The 18433-nt window shown below is 54.3% G+C and overlaps 2 protein-coding genes across 4 annotated transcripts; one reads left to right on the top strand and one right to left on the bottom strand.

Moving 5' to 3' along the window:
• Window positions 1-3034: 3034 nt before the first annotated feature.
• On the top strand, window positions 3035-5476 carry EVA1B (eva-1 homolog B). Its single transcript, XM_042953176.1, has 3 exons — window positions 3035-3180; window positions 3582-3687; window positions 3920-5476. The coding sequence occupies exons 2-3, from the start codon at window positions 3621-3623 to the stop codon at window positions 4351-4353; spliced, it is 501 nt and encodes a 166-aa protein (XP_042809110.1). The 5' UTR covers window positions 3035-3180; window positions 3582-3620; the 3' UTR covers window positions 4354-5476.
• Window positions 5477-5481: 5 nt separating this feature from the next.
• SH3D21 (SH3 domain containing 21) lies at window positions 5482-18371 on the bottom strand. 3 transcript variants are annotated; one of them, XM_042953175.1, is made up of 16 exons: window positions 18353-18371; window positions 18041-18198; window positions 17886-17949; window positions 17517-17635; window positions 17151-17241; window positions 16921-16976; window positions 16786-16831; window positions 16535-16635; window positions 16329-16415; window positions 16123-16165; window positions 7241-7334; window positions 7101-7153; window positions 6870-6964; window positions 5875-6713; window positions 5726-5789; window positions 5482-5647 (listed from the first exon to the last, which is right to left on the bottom strand). In XM_042953175.1, exons 1-16 carry the CDS (start codon window positions 18354-18356, stop codon window positions 5576-5578), a joined length of 1986 nt encoding a protein of 661 aa, XP_042809109.1. In that variant the 5' UTR covers window positions 18357-18371; the 3' UTR covers window positions 5482-5575. The 3 variants fall into 3 exon arrangements, with proteins under 3 accessions (XP_042809109.1, XP_042809108.1, XP_042809107.1); XM_042953174.1 differs by lacking the exons at window positions 17151-17241; window positions 17886-17949; window positions 18041-18198; window positions 18353-18371 and having other exon boundaries at window positions 5482-5641; window positions 17517-17745; XM_042953173.1 differs by lacking the exons at window positions 17151-17241; window positions 17886-17949; window positions 18041-18198; window positions 18353-18371 and having other exon boundaries at window positions 17517-17743.
• Window positions 18372-18433: the final 62 nt, after the last annotated feature.

Here is an 18433-nt window from a genome sequence, read left to right as displayed (position 1 = left end):
GAGAGGCAGCCCGCAAGCGGGCAGGGGGGCAGGCCTCAGGTCAGAGGCCGGCAGACAGGGCGGAAAATCAGCAGGTGGACCGACGGGAGGCACGCCAGGCCGTGATACATGCGCAGAGACCCGGGCAGCACAACAGGAAAGCAGGCGGCTGGGCAGACCGGCGGCCAGGCTGGCGGGCAGCGCGAGGCAGGCCGAAAAGCAGATAGGCAGGTGGCCAGGAGGGCATGAGGCTGTGGGGATGGATGGCCTTTGGGCACATCCCCCAGGGCCGCCCGGAGCAGCCCTCAGCCGCTTTTGAACCTTTCCAGGGCCAGGCTGCTGCTTCTCCCACCCAGCCGAGCCTGGCCACATGCAACCCCCGCCTAGGGAAGGCGGCGCTCTGGGCCCAGGAACCGGCTCAACCCCCACTCTGCTCCAGCCTGGCCGCCTGCTTCACCAGGGCCGAGTCACGCCTGACCCACTCCAAACACACAAGTCACACACCAGTCCAGATACAGACACCTGTGTCTGCAGGGAGCAATCCCCAGAGGTCCGCATAGCACGCTCACAGCTTAACATGAGCGTATCCCGATCCGATGCCGCCCTCACAGGTCCGGCGAGGGAGGGGGGGGGGGCACGCATGTGGAGCCCCACGAAGACACAGGTGCAAAGGGAGGCACAGCATCCTCAAGGGGGGTCGCGGAAGCACCGCCGCAGCACGCGCCACTGTTCGCTCGGGTGGGAGGCATTCCGCAGCTCGCTGCACCCGTGGAAACCCACCGGTACCACAGCCAGTGGTTAGATTCTGGCCTCACCCTCGCCTCTCCGCTCAGTGTGCCATGGCCGCCCTTGTCCTCGTCCTGGCCGACTCCTCCTCCCACCTCACCCGTCTCTCGCCGACTCCTCCACTCCTCCACGAGAGCCCTCGAGGTTGCGGCATCCGAGCTCAGGCTTCAGCGGCTTACTCTTCCCTCCCGGCCCCAGAGGTGATCCCACCCGCTCCCGGAGTGTCCAATCCATCTTAGGTGTTGAGGGCCCTCAACTGCGCGTCCCGCCCAGACCCCTGGCGGCTTCCTCCCTCTGCCACCACCCCTGGGTATGTGGGGGACATCGCGTATCTAACAATCTAGCCTGAAGCTCTGCCCCCAAACCTGCTCCGCACAGAAGCGCCCTCAGGTGTTCAGGCCCAACATCAAGCCGTCCCCCCACATTTTCCCTCACGTCCACGTCCAAGGCGGGAATTGTTGACAGCTTGAAGGTGATGCCCTCACCTCCTCCAGGGGGACTTCCAAGCCAAGCCCCGGGGCGCTGTTTGATCAGATGGCCGCAGTCGCTCACTGCTCTCCCTGTCGCGGCCCATGCTACACTGAGCGCCCACGGAGGGTCTCTCCAAAGTACGTCAGGACCCGTGACGCTCCCCTGAGACTCTCAGGGTTCCCCACCACACTGACGGTAAAGTCCGAGCACCCTCCACTTCACCCCAAGACACTCCTGCCTCAGAGCTGGCCCCCACTCCTGCCCGGACACTCTCCCCACCCCACCCCCCCCCCCACCCCCCCCACCCCCCCCCCACCCCCCCCCACCCCCCCCCCCCCCCCCGCCCCATCCCGCAGTGGCAGGATTCAGGCCTCGCCTCCAGTGCCCTCCAGGTGTTCTCCACCACCCTCTGAGCCTTAACACCCAGGCTACCTTTATCATGTAATGTCTGTAATGTCCTTTCCATGAGGGCAGACATTTGTGTTCTGTTTATGGCCCAACGAACCCCCATTACTAGGAGGTCCTGGGCAGATGCCCTCAGTTAGCATCTGCTGATGAGTGGCTGTATGGATTTATCCACAGCCGTACCCACACCCACACAAATGCTCACAGACAACACGAAAATGGACGTGCACACATACACATATGGGCAGAAATGCCTCCGTGCACATACACAAAACACCCAGGAGTCCTTTCCCACCCCCATGGGGGCCAGTCTTCCCTTTCTCCATCTAGATCTGCCCTCTGCTTGAACCCAGGCTCAGGACTAGGAGTGGGGGGTCTCCAGCCTGGACAGAGAGGGGGGTCACTGGCCCACAGGCCTCAGGCAGAGCCTTCAGCTATGTCTGCAATTTCCTCTCCCCCTTCCTTCCCTCCTCCTCTCTGAGGCTCCCGCCAAGAAGGCCTCCCCCTCACCCCAAGCCCCAACACAGGAAGGGGGGCCCAGCAGGGGGGCTGAGAGTCTGAGCAGGAAGAAGCCTCAGGCCGCACACGCGGATCACACAACACATGGTACCCTCGAGCCCTGCGCCCAGGCGGGCATGGATGAGGCCGCATCCCGCATCGGCAGGTTTATCCGGGAGCGAAACGCGTCACTTCACTGCCTCCTGCTCTTGTGAAGGGCACAGGGGGCCAGAAGTTCCAGGCTGGGCTCTGCAAGGCCGGCCTGCGCCTGGCTCCCAGCCGGACTCCAACATTCATTAACCCTGTGTGACAAGATCTCTGCCAGCTGGACACACTCACCCAGCCTGGGCCCTGGGAGGAGGGCATGAGAGCCCCCTCCGTTGTAAGGTGAACATCTGGGGGAGGACTGGAGAAAAGGAGCAATCTTCCCTGGGTGAGGGGGCCTCCTGGGAGGAAGAGCAAGGTGTAGAGGAGGGGTTAAGAGCCCGGGGCTCTAGAGGCAGAGAGCAGTGGATTCAAATCCTGACCGTTTGGTAAAATTATTCAACCACTCCGTGACTCGGTTTACTTATCTGCCAAGTGGCGACAATGGTACTCACGTTCTAGGATTGTTAGAATATCGTAAAGGGCACTCACGCACTGCCTGGCACCCAGGCAGAACTTCATCCTACTATTATTGTTGTTATTGGTAGCTTGGGGGCGGGACGCTGCCACCGGCCTCCCCAGCGGTTTCCTGTGGGGGAGCCGGCGGCCCCGCGGGCCTCGCTCCCCCTCCTCCCAGTCGCTCGCTCCTCTCCCCTTCCTCTCCCGGCCCTTTTCCTCCCCGCCTCCCCCCGCCCCGCCCCGCCCCGCCTCTTTCCTCGGAGGAAACTTTCCGCCGGCTGGTCCATCGGCCCGTGTCCGGCCCGCGCTGCCGCGGCCTGGGAGCCGAGAGGGGCAGGCGGGGCGGCCGGGACCGGACGGGGCGGCAGCGGCCGGGTCCAGGGTGTATGCGGCGGCCGGACGCGCCGGGGCCGGCAGCGGGGAAGCGGGGCGCTGACGGTGAGTGAGCCGGGGCCTCCGGGCCGGTGGGTCCCCGCGGGGCGGGCTGGACGGGAGAGGGAGGCGGCTTCCCCTGCAGGGAGCCCGCCCTGGGAGTGGGGAAGGCGCTCGCGTCTCTCTCCTCCATCCCACTGCCGGGACGTCGAAGCCGGGCCTCATTTGGAGACCCGACGAGGGGGCGGAGTCTTCTGCGGCCCACTCCCCTGACCCCTCCAGTTAGAGGGGCGTCTGCGCCCTGGGAAAGGGTCCCCCAGGCCGGGCCCAGGTCTGTAACGAAGTTAGGGAGCTGCTGTCGCCAAGGTGGGCCCTAGGGCTGCTCTTCCAGGGAGGAGCTGCCCGGAGGAAGCGGGTAGGGGCAGCTCTAGGCTGAGGATTGGGATCTGACCTTGCTGACCTCGCAGGCTGGCCGGGGGGCTGCCCTTCCACCCCCGGAGCGCAGCATGGACGCCCCCAGAAGGGACATGGAGTTGCTCAGCAACAGCCTGGCGGCCTACGCACACATCCGCGGTGAGGGCGGGCCCCGGGGGGCACGGGCCCCTCCCTGCCCCTCTGAGCCCCCACTCCACCCCTTCCCTCCCCACCTCCCTCGCCCCCCCCCCCCCCACCGCCCGAGGGCGGCTACCTACTCTCTCAAATAAGGAGTACTGTCCTTGGCCCCCAAACTTAGAAGCGGGGGGAGCTCCCCTAAATGGAATGGGGAACCAGGGCTCCTGCATGACATCTGCCCTCTGACCCCCAGCTAACCCCGAGAGCTTTGGCCTCTACTTCGTGCTGGGAGTCTGCTTTGGCCTGCTGCTAACGCTGTGCCTACTAGTCATCAGCATCTCCTGTGCGCCCCGCCCGCGGCCCCGGGCCCCTGCTCCGCGCCGGGACCCCCGCAGCAGCACCCTGGAGCCCGAGGACGACGACGATGAGGACGAAGAGGACACGGTGACGAGGCTGGGCCCCGACGACACGCTCCCAGGCCCAGAGCTATCCGCCGAACCCGACGGGCCCCTGAGCGTCAACGTCTTCACGTCGGCAGAGGAGCTGGAGCGGGCGCAGCGCCTGGAGGAGCGCGAGCGGATCCTTAGGGAGATTTGGCGCACCGGACAGCCGGACCTGCTGGGTACTGGCACGCTGGGGCCCAGCTCCACGGCCACAGGCACCCTGGGTCGTATGCACTATTACTGACCCGTCCCGCTCCTGCTGCGAGGCACTCTGAGTACTGGTCAGGGGAGTGAACTCAGAGCTGCCCCAGGACGTTGGAACTGCCCCTGCCTGCGGTGCTATGGAGGCCCCACCCCCCACAGCTTCCTCAGTGCTGTTGCGCATGGATCCCCACCTTCCGGGACCCCCAGTCCTGCCAGAAAGCCCGTGGGGGACGACAGGACACAGGATCCCCAGCCTCTCTCTGGGGACCGGTTAAGAGATGAAGTGACCAATGAAAACTGCATTCTCAGTGAGTCAGTCTCCCTCCGTTACTCCTGCCCCCAAGATCCCCCAGGCTCCTGCCGTGCAGGGGGCCCCAGGGTTGAGACCCTCCTCGACTCTTTCACCAGGCTGACCACCTCCATCTACCCACCCAACACCTCAGCACACATGCTTGCATTCAGTTCACAGACTCTGCAAAAACACACATTCCACCACCTCACAGCCTCACGCACAAAGAACAAGTTATCACTGGTATTCCTTCCTCACAGATGCATTCCATCCCGCCGAAGGAAGGCGTGGGCACACTTTGCCCCCATCCCTACAAATGCTCTGTGATCATGCATCATGGCAATCACTCACACACAAACACGCACGCACGCACACATCAGGCCCCGGGACCCCGACACCAAGGCACTATTCGCCCCAATGTTAACCGTGTGTGCCTGAGCTGGGCTATGGACTTCGTGTCTGAGCAGAGGTGCGTTCCAGTGAGTCCTTCTGAGCGGACTGTGGGGCCAACTGGGAGGGGTCGGGGCTGGAAAGCAGGCCCGCCCAGCCTCTCCTCTGGCGCACAGCTGGATTCCGGAATCCGGGCCCACGGGCAGAGTCCCACCCCGCCTGGGCCCCTCCGGCCGGCCGTCTCTCCAGCACCCGGCAGACGTCCGAAGGAGACGCCCCCCCACCCACCCCCGCCATCCGGTGGATAAAAATAGCCGCGCGCAGGCCTTGGGAACGGTAATGGGAGCCACATGTTGGCCAGATGTGCCCGGGAGAGACCGCCAGGAATGCGGAGGGCCGGGAGCGCGGGGCCGGTCCCGCCCTCGCCACGCAGGCCCCGCCCCCGCACGGACCAGGCAGGCACGGGGAGCGCTTACACCGCAGTTTACTTTCTTGTGTTTCTCAAAGTCGTGTGGGAGGACGTGGGTGGCCGGGGCCTGACTTCCCCCCAGGTCCCGCCGTAGTCCCCCTCCCGGGCCCCCCCTCAGTGCGTCTGCGTCTGCACGTGGATGGAGTCCCGGGTCCGGGACTCCTGGGTTTCCTGCTTCATCTGCACCTAGTCGGGAGAGGGCGTCAGGAGAGGCGGGCAGGGGAGGGCCAGCCCCCAGCCCCCCGGGATCCGCACCCCACCCACCTCCAGCAACAGGCGCTTCTCCTTCTCGCTCTTCAGCTCCTCCCAGATGTCCGTCAGCTTCCTCCTGCGGACAGAGACCAAGGGTAAGGGGTGGGCTGGGCAGGCTTAGGGCCCCCGCCTCCCTCCCTGCCCTCCCCCTTCCCACTTACTCCAGCTGCACCCACATCCGCTCCAGCGACCTTTTTAAAGACCCCACCTCGTCCTGTAGCCTCATTATATCGCCTCTGTCACTTTTGCTGTCCGTGAGATTTTGTGGGACCGGAGAAAGTAGGCTGGGAGTCTCTTGGGGGTCTGGAGTCGACTTGATAGGATGAGGATTCTTTTGAACAGGGGCTACCTCTTTGGGGGACTCCTGCTCTTTGCGGGGTGCCTCCTCCTTCTGAGTAGCCTCATGCTGCCCAGGTACCTCCTGGGCAGGCACGGACCCTGGCTTGGACTCAGACTGGAACGGGGAGCTGTCCCTCTGATCCACAGGGTATGAGAGGTCAGGGTCCTCTGGCATATGGACCTCTTGGGATTGAGCCTCATTGGCCACGAGAGACTTGAACTTCAGCAGGGCTTGCTCCGGAGAGAAGTGATGGAGCTGAGTGTTGTCTCTGGTGGAGGCCTCTGCAGAGAGCACCTGCTCAGGGGTCAAGACCTTTTCTAGGGTGGGGGTCTCATCCCCAGGCAGGGCCATCTTTGGGCCAGGGGCTTCATCCTCAGGTGGGACGTCTGGGGCAGGGGCCTCATCCCCAGAAGTCACGCTGTGTGGGCTGGGAGCCTTGTCCAGAGTCAGGCTCTCCTCTGGGGTGGGGTTCTCTGGCGCTGGGCCCTTGAACTCCAGAATCCGGGCCTCCTCTGAGATGGGGACCTTATCTGGAGTCAGGGTTTCCTCTGGAGTGGGGGCCTTATCTGGAGACAGAGTCTTCTCTGGGCTGGGAGTCTTGTCCAGAGTAGTGGTTTTATTCACAGGAGGGGCCTTTGCCAGGCTGCTCTGCTCTTCCTCCTGTGGTGATGCAGGTCAGGTCTCAGTTGAGGGCTGGGTACCTTGACAGTTTTAATCAGGTCCCCCTTGGCCTGGGATCCTTCCCCCTTGTACGCCACACCCCTGGGAACCAGACCCTGCCCAGCAGTCTCACTCTCCTGCGTCTCAGGCCCTTACCTGACTGGTGGCAGAGCGCTGCCGGGAAGTCTGGGTTTTCGATCCCTTTCTACCAGGGTGGCCTGGACCCCTGCTGAGGGAGCTGCCACTGGAGCCTAGAAGAGCAGAACCTCAGGGGTACAAGCTCCCCCGACTCTGGGTCTTTTCCCATCTCTGTCCTTCAGCACAACCACCCTGTCCCTGTCCCCCATTCCTCGCCCACCCCCGCTGGAGAGGGGCTGTGAGACCTACCAGAGTCTCGGGAGGGGCGCTTCTGACTGTCTCCACTGGGTATCCAAGATGGCCTGAAACATATCACCATCAGACCAGAAGGTGGGGGGCAGGGAGCAGCCTTTCCTTTGTACCCTACCCACCCCCACCCTGCTCCTTACTTGGGTTTGCTGGGCCCAGTGGGGGCTGTCACCAGCTTCTTGACTGTAGGCAGGGCTGCTTTGGGCATCATCTTTTTTGGTTCCTTAAGAGGAGCTGGGAGGGAAGAAGGGAGTGTGGCACCCATTCATTCCCTTAACCATTCATCTAACGGTTGGTGGCCCTGTCCTGTGCACAGGGGACTAGGGACAGGAGATGAACATTTGACTCTGCCTCCTCAGAACTCTGGGGAAGCCTACCGCCCTCGTGCCGCATGGGCACGGGGAACCATGGGAGCAACCTGAAGGGGCACCTGGCAGAAGACAGTTGTCAGGGAAGGCTTTGGAGGGAACGTGCTTTCATATCCTGCCCGTTTTTAATCCATGCTTTTCTTTTCTTTTCTTTTCTTTTTTAAAGTAATTCTGTGCCCAACGTGGGGCTCAAACTCACAACCCCAAGATCAAGAGTTGCACGCTCTACCGACCGAGCCAGCCAGGCGCCCCTATCCAAACTTCTCTAAGACCTGTCTCCTGCTCGGTGCCCATGGCTGTCTCCCTGGGTCAGACTTCATCTTTTTCCTAGACCACAGCAATAACCTTCCCCAATCCAGTCCTCCCTCTGTAGAACTTCTCGGTCTTCTCTATCTCATTTACTCCCTAAGAGACCTCACCCAGTTTGAAGGATTCAATTAGCAACAACAGGCCAACGACTCCCGCATTTTCATCTCTAGCCCCTGAGCTGCAGACTCACTGTCCAACTGCCCTCTCTGTTTCCAGCTGGGGAGCTAAGTGGCATCATACACTTAATGTACCCAAAACTGAACTCTGACTTGTCATCCCGCAAACCTGCCTCTTTTCCGGACACCCCCTCACGCATTTGCCCACTTGCTCAGATGACAAGATGAGTCATCGCTGACCTCTTTCATTCCCTTATGCTGCACATCCAAACCAGCGGTCCGTCTCGACTGCTCTACCTTCAAAACGTCCTGAATTCAATCACTTGTCTCCACCTCTGCCACTAAGTGCTCCGGACCCAGGCATCTTCACCCAGACTATGGCAACAGCCACCACCCTGCGCTCTGGCTTGCACTGCCCCCCTGTCCACAGCATGTTCCCACAGCAATCAGAGTGAGCTCAGGTCTGGGCATCTGGGCGGCTCAGTTGGTTAAGCATCTGACCGGTTCGGGTCATGATCTCATGTTTCGTGAGTTCGAGTCCCGCATTGGGTGAGCCCTGCTTCTCTCTCTCTCTCTCTCTCTGCTCCTTGTAGGATTCTCTCTCTCTCCCTCTTTCTCTTTCTGCCCCTCACTCACTTGCGCCCTCTCTGTCAAAAAAACCCAATAAACAAAAACAAAAACAAAACAAATGAGCTCAGATTCTACTGGGGAAGCAGACATAAGCAAAAGTCAAATATGCAATGTGTTGGAGTTATCAGGTATTACTGAGGAAGAAGAAGCAGAGGAATGTCAATTTTATTTATTCTTTTAAGTTTATTTATTTATTTTGAGAGAGAGAGAGAGCATAAGCATGTGAGGGGCAGAGAGAGAGAGAGAGAGAGAACCCCAAGCAGGCTCTGCACTGTCAGTGCAGAGTCCGATGTGGGGCTTGAACCCATGAACCGTGAGATCATGACCTGAGCCGAAACCAAGGATCAGGTTCTTAGCTGAGCCACCCAGGCGCCCCAGGAATGTCCATTTTAAATGGGGTGGTCGGAGAAGGCGACACTGAGATGACATCGGCATGAACGCAGTCACACGCGGGGACATTCATATTCATGGACACACGACCAGCCACTCTGGCACATGCACACATGCTGGCATTTAGTCACACGCACAGTATCACATGCAGACACACGCACAACTCCTGACGGTGTGCATAGCAGGCTAGAGCATGGATCCTATAGCCAGACACCAGGCTTTGACGTCCTGCTCCATTACTTGCCAGCTGTGTGAAAACTTGGGTAAGTCACTTAACCTCTCTGTGCCCCGGCATCCTCATCCACCCAGTATACATCTGGTAGGGTTGTTGTGAGGTTTGGGTGACTTCCTTCGCATGAGGCGCTTAGAAGAGTATTTGGCATATAGTCAAAGCTCAGTAAATGTCAACTTTGACTTCAGCTGCTCGTACTTCGGCTGATTAGGTGCTTGATAGGGCCCTCCCACTGGAGAACAATTATATCCTCCTTAAGATACAATTTTGAGGCACTGTTGGAACTCGAAGAGGTGGGGGAGGTCCATTAAAAAGGAGGGAACTGAGGGGCGCCTGGGTGGCTCAGTTGGTTGAGTATCTGACTTCGGCTCAGGTCATGATCTCACGGTTCGTGAGTTAGAGCCCCACCTTGGGCCCTGTGCTGACAGCTCAGAGCCTGGAGCCTGCTTCGGATTTGGTGTCTCCCTCTCTCTCTCTGCCCCTCCCCCGCACTTGCTCTCTCTCTGTCTCTCACAAATAAATAAACGTTAAAAAAAATTTTTTTTTTAATAAAAAAAAAGGAGGGAACTGAGGCCAGAAAAGTAGGGAGAGGGCAGCACTACTGTGGCTACTGAGCCTGGGCCTGTGATGAGCAGATGCCCCACGGTGTCTCCCTTGGCTCTCCACACAACCCAAGCTTGGTTGCTACGCAGCAGTGAGCCCTTTCTTCCAGAGGGAAGTGGTCTCTACTGGTGGGTGCCCTGTAGTTACTGGTGGGAGTAGAGGCAAGTCCTCTCTGGAAGAAATCTTCCCCTACTGAGGCATACAAAACTCACTCAGGTTGGGATCGAGTCATGAGCTCACACACAAAAATCATAAAACACACGAGAAAGGAGGCGACTGAGAATGGAACTCAGCAGACACAACACACAGCAGACACAGGAGTTGTCAGAGAACATAGTTGTGTGCAACATGAGCACGAAACGAAGGGACCATCAGGAATAAACAGGCAAATGTGGGAGGGCGGGGAAAGAAAACTGAAACTGCTAGAGATGAAAAACAGCGTTCTCGAAATAAATCAAATGCACTACAGGTTAAATAGCAGATTCAACACAGCCAAAACAGCAGAGAGATCCAGTAAACAGGAAGCACAGTGAGACAAGGAGCAGAAAATCTGAAAGCAGAGGTAAAGGAGTGGATAATGACAGGGGGTCTGACTGCGGCTGAATGAAGGGCCAGACAAATCCTCACCTCTAAAGGCAACTAGAAAGCTGGACAAAACCACCATTTCCATGCCCTGGAAATGGACCAAAGGCATGAGATAATCCGAGAAGCATTTATGCTTGATGGCGTCCTTGCCCACGGCTGCACCTGTCCCTGCTCTGCCAGCATGATCCACACCGACCCTCTGTGGCCTAGGGCAGGCTGCAGGAGTTGGCAGCTTTCACGGCCATGAGAGAAGGGAGGTCACATGATTTGGGGTTTAACCTGAGACTTGGCACTGGTTTCGGAGATATGACACCAAAAGCACAAGCAACCAAAGAAAAAAAATAGGGAAGTGAGACTTCATCAAGATGTAAAACTTTTGCGCATTAAAAGGTACCATTAAGAAAGTACAAAGACAGCCGACAGGATGGGAGAAAATATGTGCAAAGTACGTGTCTGATAAGGGACTTTGCTCAAGATATATATAAACTCTACAGGTCGGGGCACCTGGGTGGCTCCATTGGTTAAGCGTCTGACTCTTGATTTCAGCTCAGAATATGATCTCACGGTTGTGAGATCAAGCCCTGCTTGGGATTCTCTCTGTCTCTCTGCCCCTACCCACCTGTCTCTCAAAATAAAAAAATAAACATTAAAAAATAAAAAACTTCTACAAGTCAAATAACCCAATTTAAAAATGGGCAAAGGATCCAAATAGACATTTCTCCGAAAGATATATAAATTGTCAATAAACATATGAAGAGAGAGTCCACATCTAAGCTGGCACAGAGAGGTGCAGCAGAACCACAATGAGAAACCACGTCACACACACTAGGATGATTATCATAAAAAGGAGAGGAACAAGTGCTGGGGAGGATGTGGAAAAAGTAGAACCCTCGTGCACCTGCTGGTAGGAACAGAAAACGGGACTAGCGCTTTGGCAAACAGTCTGACAGTTCCTCCCAATGCTAAATACAGAGTAGTCACAGCACCCAGAAATCATTTGCCTAGGCATACACCCAAGAGAAATGGAAACAGGTCAACACAAAAACTTGTACACAAATGTTCATGCCCCCAAAAGTAGAAACAACCTCAGTGTCCACCAGCAAACACGTGGATGAATTGTGGTACATCCATATGAGGGAAAAGGAATGAAGCATAGCAGACACCGGAAAAATGGATGAACCTTGAAAACAAAAGGTACGATAGAAAAGGTGTCTTTTTAAGTACTTGAATGTATTAACAAGTCTCTGATGAGACTGAACAAGAAAAAAGAGAGGAAAAAATTACTAGGAATGAAAAAAGACTTTTAAGTGCAGATACAGATTATAAAAGAACATTATGAATGACTTTATGCAAATAACTAGAAAACTGATAAAATGGATAATCACAAATATAACTCATTAAAACTGATTTAAGAATTTAGCCAGATTTTTGGTCAGCCATCAGTACCCAGGGACCAGGAGATTAGACCGCTAATGGTGCAAGGCTCCTAAAATGCAAGGTTTTCTCCTGAGTTCCAAGGTCAAGCCATTTGAATAACAGTTGCAAAGGGACCTTTGCAGATGTAATCAAGTTAAGATGAGGTCATACTCTCCGGGCGCCTGGGTGGGCTCAGTTGGTTAAGCCTCTGACTTTGGCTCAGGTCATGATCTTGCAGTTCCTGGGTTTGAGCCCTGAGTCAGGCTCCACGCCAGACAGCTCAGAGCCTGGAACCTGCTTCTGATTCTGTGTCTCCCTCTCTCTGGCCCTCCCCCGCTCACGCTGTGTCTCACTCTCTCTCTCTCAAAAATAAAATAAAAAACATTAAAAATAAATAAATAAATAAAGGAGAAAACCCAGAGAATCATTTCAAAAGATTCATACAAACAATTTGAGAAAATTCAACACATACTTGTTTTTTTTAATTAAAAAGATTTTTTATGTTTATTTTTGAGAGAGAGTGTGAGTGGGGGAGGAACAGAGAGAGAGGGAGACACAGACTCCGAAGCAGGCTCCAGGCTCTGAGCTGTCAGCACAGAGCCCAACGCGAGGCTCAAACTCACAAACTGCGAGATCGTGACTTGAGTCAAAGTTGGATGCTGAACCGACTGAGCTGCCCAGATGCGCCTCAACACATACCCTTGATAAATATTCTAAATAAACTAGAAATAGAATCGTTGTTAAAGGAGAAGTTTGGAAACATTCCACTTGAAATCAGAAGACAGTAATGATGCTCAATGTGACTACTTCTATTCAATAATGTATCGAGCCCCTAGCCACTATAGGAAAATAGGAAAATAAAATGAAGACATAAGGGGTAGAAAAGATAGAGCAAAATTGTCATTAGTCACAGATGACATAACTGTCTTCAAAGAAAACTTATTAGGAATCCACAGATAAACTATTAGAAATAATAAGAGTTTAGCACCGTGGCTGGCTATAAAATCAATATACAAAAATCAATGCATTTCTATATTCCAAAATAAACAGAAGAATATCTAATTTTTTAGAACGCACAAGAAAAAAAATAAAATAAAATAAAAGGCACAAGAAAAAGATCTGTGGTATTTAGAAATAAATTTTATAAAAACTGGGTAAAAATCACATGCGGAAAATAATAAACGATGCTGAAATAGCTCCTTGTCCATATGGAAAAAGTTCTAATTGGGTCACTCATTAAAAATCAATGCCACAGAGAATGCAAACTGGTGCAGCCACTCTGGAAAACAGTACGGAGTTTCCTCAAAAAAATTAAAAATAGAACTACCCTACAACCCAGCAATTGCACTACTAGGTATTTATCCAAGGGATACAGGTGTGCTGTTTCGAAGGGGCACATGCACACCAATGTTTATAGCAGCACTATCAACAATAGCCAAAGTATGGAAACAGCCCAAATGTCCATCGATGGATGATGAATGGATAAAGAAGATGTGGTATATATACACAATGGAGTATTACTCGGCAATCAAAAAGAATGAAATCTTGCCATTCGCAACTACGTGGATGGAACTGGAGGGTATTATGTTAAGCAAATGAGTCAGAGGAAGACAAATAGACAAATATCATATGACTTCACTCATATGAGGACTTTAAGATACAAAACAGATGAACATAAGGGAAGGGAAGCAAAAATAATATAAAAACAGGGATGGGGACAAAGCATAAGAGACTCATAAATATGGAGAACAAACAGAGGGTTACTGGAGGGGTTGTGGGAGGGGGGATGGTCTAAGTGGGTAAGAGGCATTAAGGAATCTACTCCTGAAATCATTGTTGCACCATATGGTAACTAACTTGGATGTAAATTAAAAAAATAAATTAAAAGAAAATTTCTTACAAATAAAAATATGCAAAAAAAAAAAAAAAAAAATCAAAGCTACAGAGATGAAGGCACTTTAAAAAGGAACACTTCAAATATTTTAAAGAAATATAAATGAGGGGTGCCTGGGTGGCTCAGTTGGTTAAGCCTTGGACTTCAACTCAGGTCGCGATCTGGTGGTTCGTAAGGTCAAGACCGACATCAGGCTCTTCACTAACAGTGCAGAGCCTGCTGGGGATTGTTTCTCTCCCTTGCTCTCTGCTCCCCCCCCCCCCCCACTCATGTTTTCTCTCTCTCTCTCTCTAAATAAAATAAGCTTAAAAAGAAGAAATAAGCTTAAAAAGAAGAAGGGGTGCCTGGCTGACTCAGTTGGTTGGGTGCCCTATGTCAGCCCAGGTCATGATCTCCCAGTCCAGTCCGTGGGTTCCAGCCCTGTGTCAGGCTCTGTGCTGAAGGCTCAGAGCCTGGACCCTGCTTCAGATTCTGTGTCTCCCTCTCTCTCTGCCCCTCCCCTACTCACGCTCTGTCTTTCTCTCAAAAAAAACCAAACATTTAAAAAAAAAAAAAAAATATATATATATATGACTGTTTTTCTGAATTTGGAGCAGGAAGGATTTCTTAGACAAGGAAAAACCCGCTAACCATTAAAGATTGATATGCTTGCATTAAAATTAAGAATTCCTGTTCATCAAAGAACACCATTATACAAAAAGAGACAACAAACCACAATGAGAAAAAATATTTGTAAGGCATATAACCCACAAAAGATTGGTATTCAGTTTATATAAAGAACTCCAACTAATTATAACTAACCAGGGAGGAGCATCTGGATGGCTCAGTCGGTTGAGCGACTTCGGCTCAGGTCATTATCTCACAGCTTGTGAGTTGGAGCCTCGCGTCGGGCTCTGTGCTGACAGCTCGGAGCCTGGAGCCTGCTTCGGATTCTGTGTCTCCCTCACTCTCTGCCCCTACCCCTCTCATGCTCTGTCTCTCTCTCTCTCCAAGATAAATAAACGTTAAAAAAATTTTTTTAATTGTAACTAACCAGGGAAATAAATGCAAATTAAGTCCAAAAGGAGATGCTCTTTTGTAGCTACTAGATTCACACACACACACACACACACACACACACACACACACACACACACACACGTAAAAGCTGATAATACCTCTGTTAAAGAGGATTTGGATTAACAGGATCTCATACAGCTCATACACCGATGGTGGAATATTAAAGTGTACAACACTTTGAAAACCAAAGCGACTTTATGTCATAAAAACTGAACATTCACGAACCCTATAATCTAGAAGTGCCACTCCTAGGATTATATCCCAGAGAAATTATTGTACGTGCACACCAGGACAGAGGCTCAGGAATGTTAGAACTATTTGTTGTAACAAAAACTAGAAATAATGAAAATGTCTAACATCGGGCGATCAGATACATACAGAAGCTGGGGTAAATTCCCTGCAAGGAATATTATACAGCAGAGGAAAATTAGTGAATTTACATCTACATACAACATGGATTAATCTTAGAAATATAATGTTGATTGGAAACAGCAACTCCCAGAAGACTATAAACAAGATACCATTTTTATCAAGTTCAAAAGAAGCAAAAATTAATTAAGCAATACATTATTTAGGCACATACATAGGTAAGGAAACTTAAAAACTCAAGGGAATTATAAACACAAAATTCGGGATAGTGGTTACCTTTTTGGGGTAGGTAGCAGAATGGGAAAGAAAAGGAACACACAAACTATTAGCAATATTCTAGTTCTTGGGTTTGGTGACAGATCGCGAATGTTCACGGGAGTCCATTGTTGAGGTTTAAAGCACATATGTACGTTTTGCGTGAAATATTACATTAAAAGATAAATAAAATACCCCAACAGAACTATTCACTGACACGTTTATATGATGTGTGAACACACACACGTTCTCATAGACGCAGACGCATTGATCCATACCTTTCCTTAAAAAAGGAAATGAATCTATGGGGCGCCTGGGCGGCTCAGTCAGTTAAGCGGCCGACTTCGGCTCAGGTCATGATCTCACAGTCTGTGGGTTCGAGCCCCGCGTCGGGCTCTGTGCTGACAGCTCAGAGCCTGGAGCCCGTTTCAGATTCTGTGTGTCCCTCTCTCTGACCCTCCCCCGTTCATGCTCTGTCTCTCTCTGTCTCAAAAATAAATAAACATTAAAAAAAAAAAAAAAGGAAATGAATCTAAACACGCTGATAGCCACATTCTCAAGGCACACAAAAAATTATGAACACAGTAATACACTGATTCCTATACACTGGTCTGCACACATTCCTACCAGGTCCTTAACCCACATAGAGGTAGCTCCTAAGGGGCTATAATACTGAACCACCGGAGAGCTATGGGTGTTTATGGATGGGCAACTAAACTGGTGAGCCCCCCCCCCACCCCCGCCGAGAACAAAATCCACCCCCCGCACACAAATCCCAGGCTTCCTGGGCACCCACCTGACTCCCGAGATGCCACTTTCCGTGGGATCAGCTTCTTGATCTGTGAAGAAGAAAATTATCAGAATCTGAAGAAGGGTCCCCACATTTCTAAGTTCACCCTCATTTAGGGGTGAACTAAATGCCCACTAAACACCACGACCCCCAACTTTGTCCAGAGCAGCACGCCCCACCCCCCCTACCTGAGTGTCTCGCTCCATACTCACTGGGGGTGGGGGGAGGACAAAGTTGTCTGGAAAGACTCCTCTTCTGCCTTGAGACTCTCCTTCCCACCAGCCCTTATCCTCTGTGGTCTGGGAGAGCAAGAGGCCATGGGGAAGTGAGCCAGATCCCCAAGCTCCTTCCTTCCAGGGTGCCTCCGCTTCTCCACGCACCCTTCCGGGCCGCCTCCCCTGCCCTGCGCCTTTCATACCTTCCTCAGTACTTTCACCTCGTCTCCTCTCCGCAGCGCCAACTCATCTGGGGCCTCAGGCTGGTAGTCGAACAGCACCCTATAGATCTCAGGGCGGGAGACTGAGGGGAGGTCAGTCCGCTGAAGCCAACTCTTCTCCCCGGATCAGTCAGCTGCTCCCTCCCCCATCAGCCTAGTTGGGGGTTCCCCTCTCCCAAGTCAGGGTGGCTCTCAGGAGGGGGTTTCCAGGAAACCTTTGGCTGGGTGCTCACCTGTCTGCAGGTAGTCTGGAGGGCTGTCATAGGTCAGGCTGCTCAGCTAGTGGAGGAGGGGGAGGGTAGAAGAAGCTGAGCCTCCACCTCCCCAAGAGGAACTCACCACTCCTGCGCCCACCGCACCCAGTTTACCTTGGGAGGCCGCTGGGGACTGGGGCTGACTGAAGGCATGTCTGGGTTCCCGAGGCCTGGTGGGGACAGTGAAGTTAGGGGGCTTGCTAATTCAGTTTAGATCGTGGGAGAGGTCAAAGGGGTCACAGGGTCAGGATGTGTGGATCACAGGCCCGGCCCACCGGGAGGGTCACTGGAGATTCCAGAGTCTGGTCACAAGGGTTCTTGGGGTCACAGGGTGCAGGTCTCACTTGGGGGCCCACTGTCCAGCAACTCCACAAAGTTGGATGGAAAGGCTCCCAGCTGCCCGTTCTTCTTCCCCAGCCACCAGCCGTCCTCAATCTGGGGAGGAGGAGGACGCAGGGCCATCTGGTTCTGCCCCAGGGTCTTTCGAGAATTCTTCCACCATTTTTTCTGCCCCAATTCTGCCCAATGCCCACCTCCTCCTTTGCTCCCTCACTTTCCCGTTTCGGCGCCCCTCACCATCCCCATCGCCCACACCCTCACTTCACACATCTCCCTGGGGACGCAAGCGCTCCAGCACCTCAAGCACCTCCAGCCCTCCAGCCCTCCAGCACCTCCGTCCAAAGCCTCTCATCATCACCTCGTCCCCTCACCTCCTTTATCACTTCCACAATCTCCCCAGCTTGCAACTTCAGCTCGTCCGCCTGCTCCGGGCTGTAGTTGAAGTTCACCTTGCACCATCTTTGGGGGCCCCGAGATTTGGCGGGGCGACCTCAGATCGGACCAGAGAGAGAGGCCGCTGATCTGTGAGCCCCAGTCCACTGAGCTGAGAGAGGGGCTGGCCGGGAGCGCCCTAGCAGAAGCTCCAGGCCCCGCCCTGAGGCGGAGCATTGTACCCAAGAACCAATCACAGACCACAGAGTGCCGATTGGCCCCGCCCAGAGCCGCGCCCGTCACGTCCCGCTAGGGGTGGCCGGAGCCGCGCAGGCTCCGCGCGCCCGCCCACCCGGCCAGGCGCTCACCTCGGCGGCGCGCACAGCGCGGGCTCGGCGCCTCCCCGGCGCCGCGCAGAGCCTCGGGGATCTCCTGGAGATGAGGGCATGGGGACGTGGGGGCTCTCAGTTCCTGAGGGCGCGCACTGAGACCCTCCTCCACCCAACCTGCGGCCCGGCCTCACCTGCACCGACCTCTCGGGGAAGAGGCCACAACGACCCCGTAGCTCTCCGCGCAGCCAGCCCCGTGAGGACCCCTCGCACACCTGCCGGACCACGTCCCCGGGGGCCAGATTCAGTTCGTCCTCCTTCTGCGCGCGGTATCCGGCCAGGACCAGCACCTCTGCGGGCGGAGGACCGGGCGGGGGCGCGTCTCAGAAGGGACCGGTCCGGGCACACTGGCTTAGGCGAGAATCCCGGGCTCCGCGTGGAGGACAACGGGAGAGCGGGGCGGTGGTGTGAGCCATTTCCGCCACCCCCAAACCCTCTGCACATACCCATAGCTTCAGGGTCGCGCTCCAGAGCCGGGCGCTGGAAGGACAGTACTGTCCCGCAGGCAGCCGAGTACTGGGCCCAGG

This window comes from Panthera leo, chromosome C1 (genome assembly GCF_018350215.1).
Source record: "Panthera leo isolate Ple1 chromosome C1, P.leo_Ple1_pat1.1, whole genome shotgun sequence".
NCBI lineage: Eukaryota > Metazoa > Chordata > Mammalia > Carnivora > Felidae > Panthera > Panthera leo.
Note: the sequence above shows the minus strand (reverse complement) of the source record. Positions and strands in the feature narration are given on the sequence as shown.

Bases quoted from the DNA above. Each gene is read 5' to 3' on its own strand.
- EVA1B (XM_042953176.1), top strand. From the start codon at position 3,621: ATGGACGCCCCCAGAAGGGACATGGAGTTGCTCAGCAACAGCCTGGCG. The intron at 3,688-3,919 runs GTGAGGGCGGGC...TCTGACCCCCAG, and splicing joins GGCCTACGCACACATCCGCG to CTAACCCCGAGAGCTTTGGC.
- SH3D21 (XM_042953175.1), bottom strand. The intron at 16,636-16,785 runs GTGAGCACCCAG...ACCTCCCCTCAG, and splicing joins TCCAGACTACCTGCAGACAG to TCTCCCGCCCTGAGATCTAT. The intron at 5,648-5,725 runs GTGGGTGGGGTG...TCTCCCGACTAG, and splicing joins AGAAGCGCCTGTTGCTGGAG to GTGCAGATGAAGCAGGAAAC.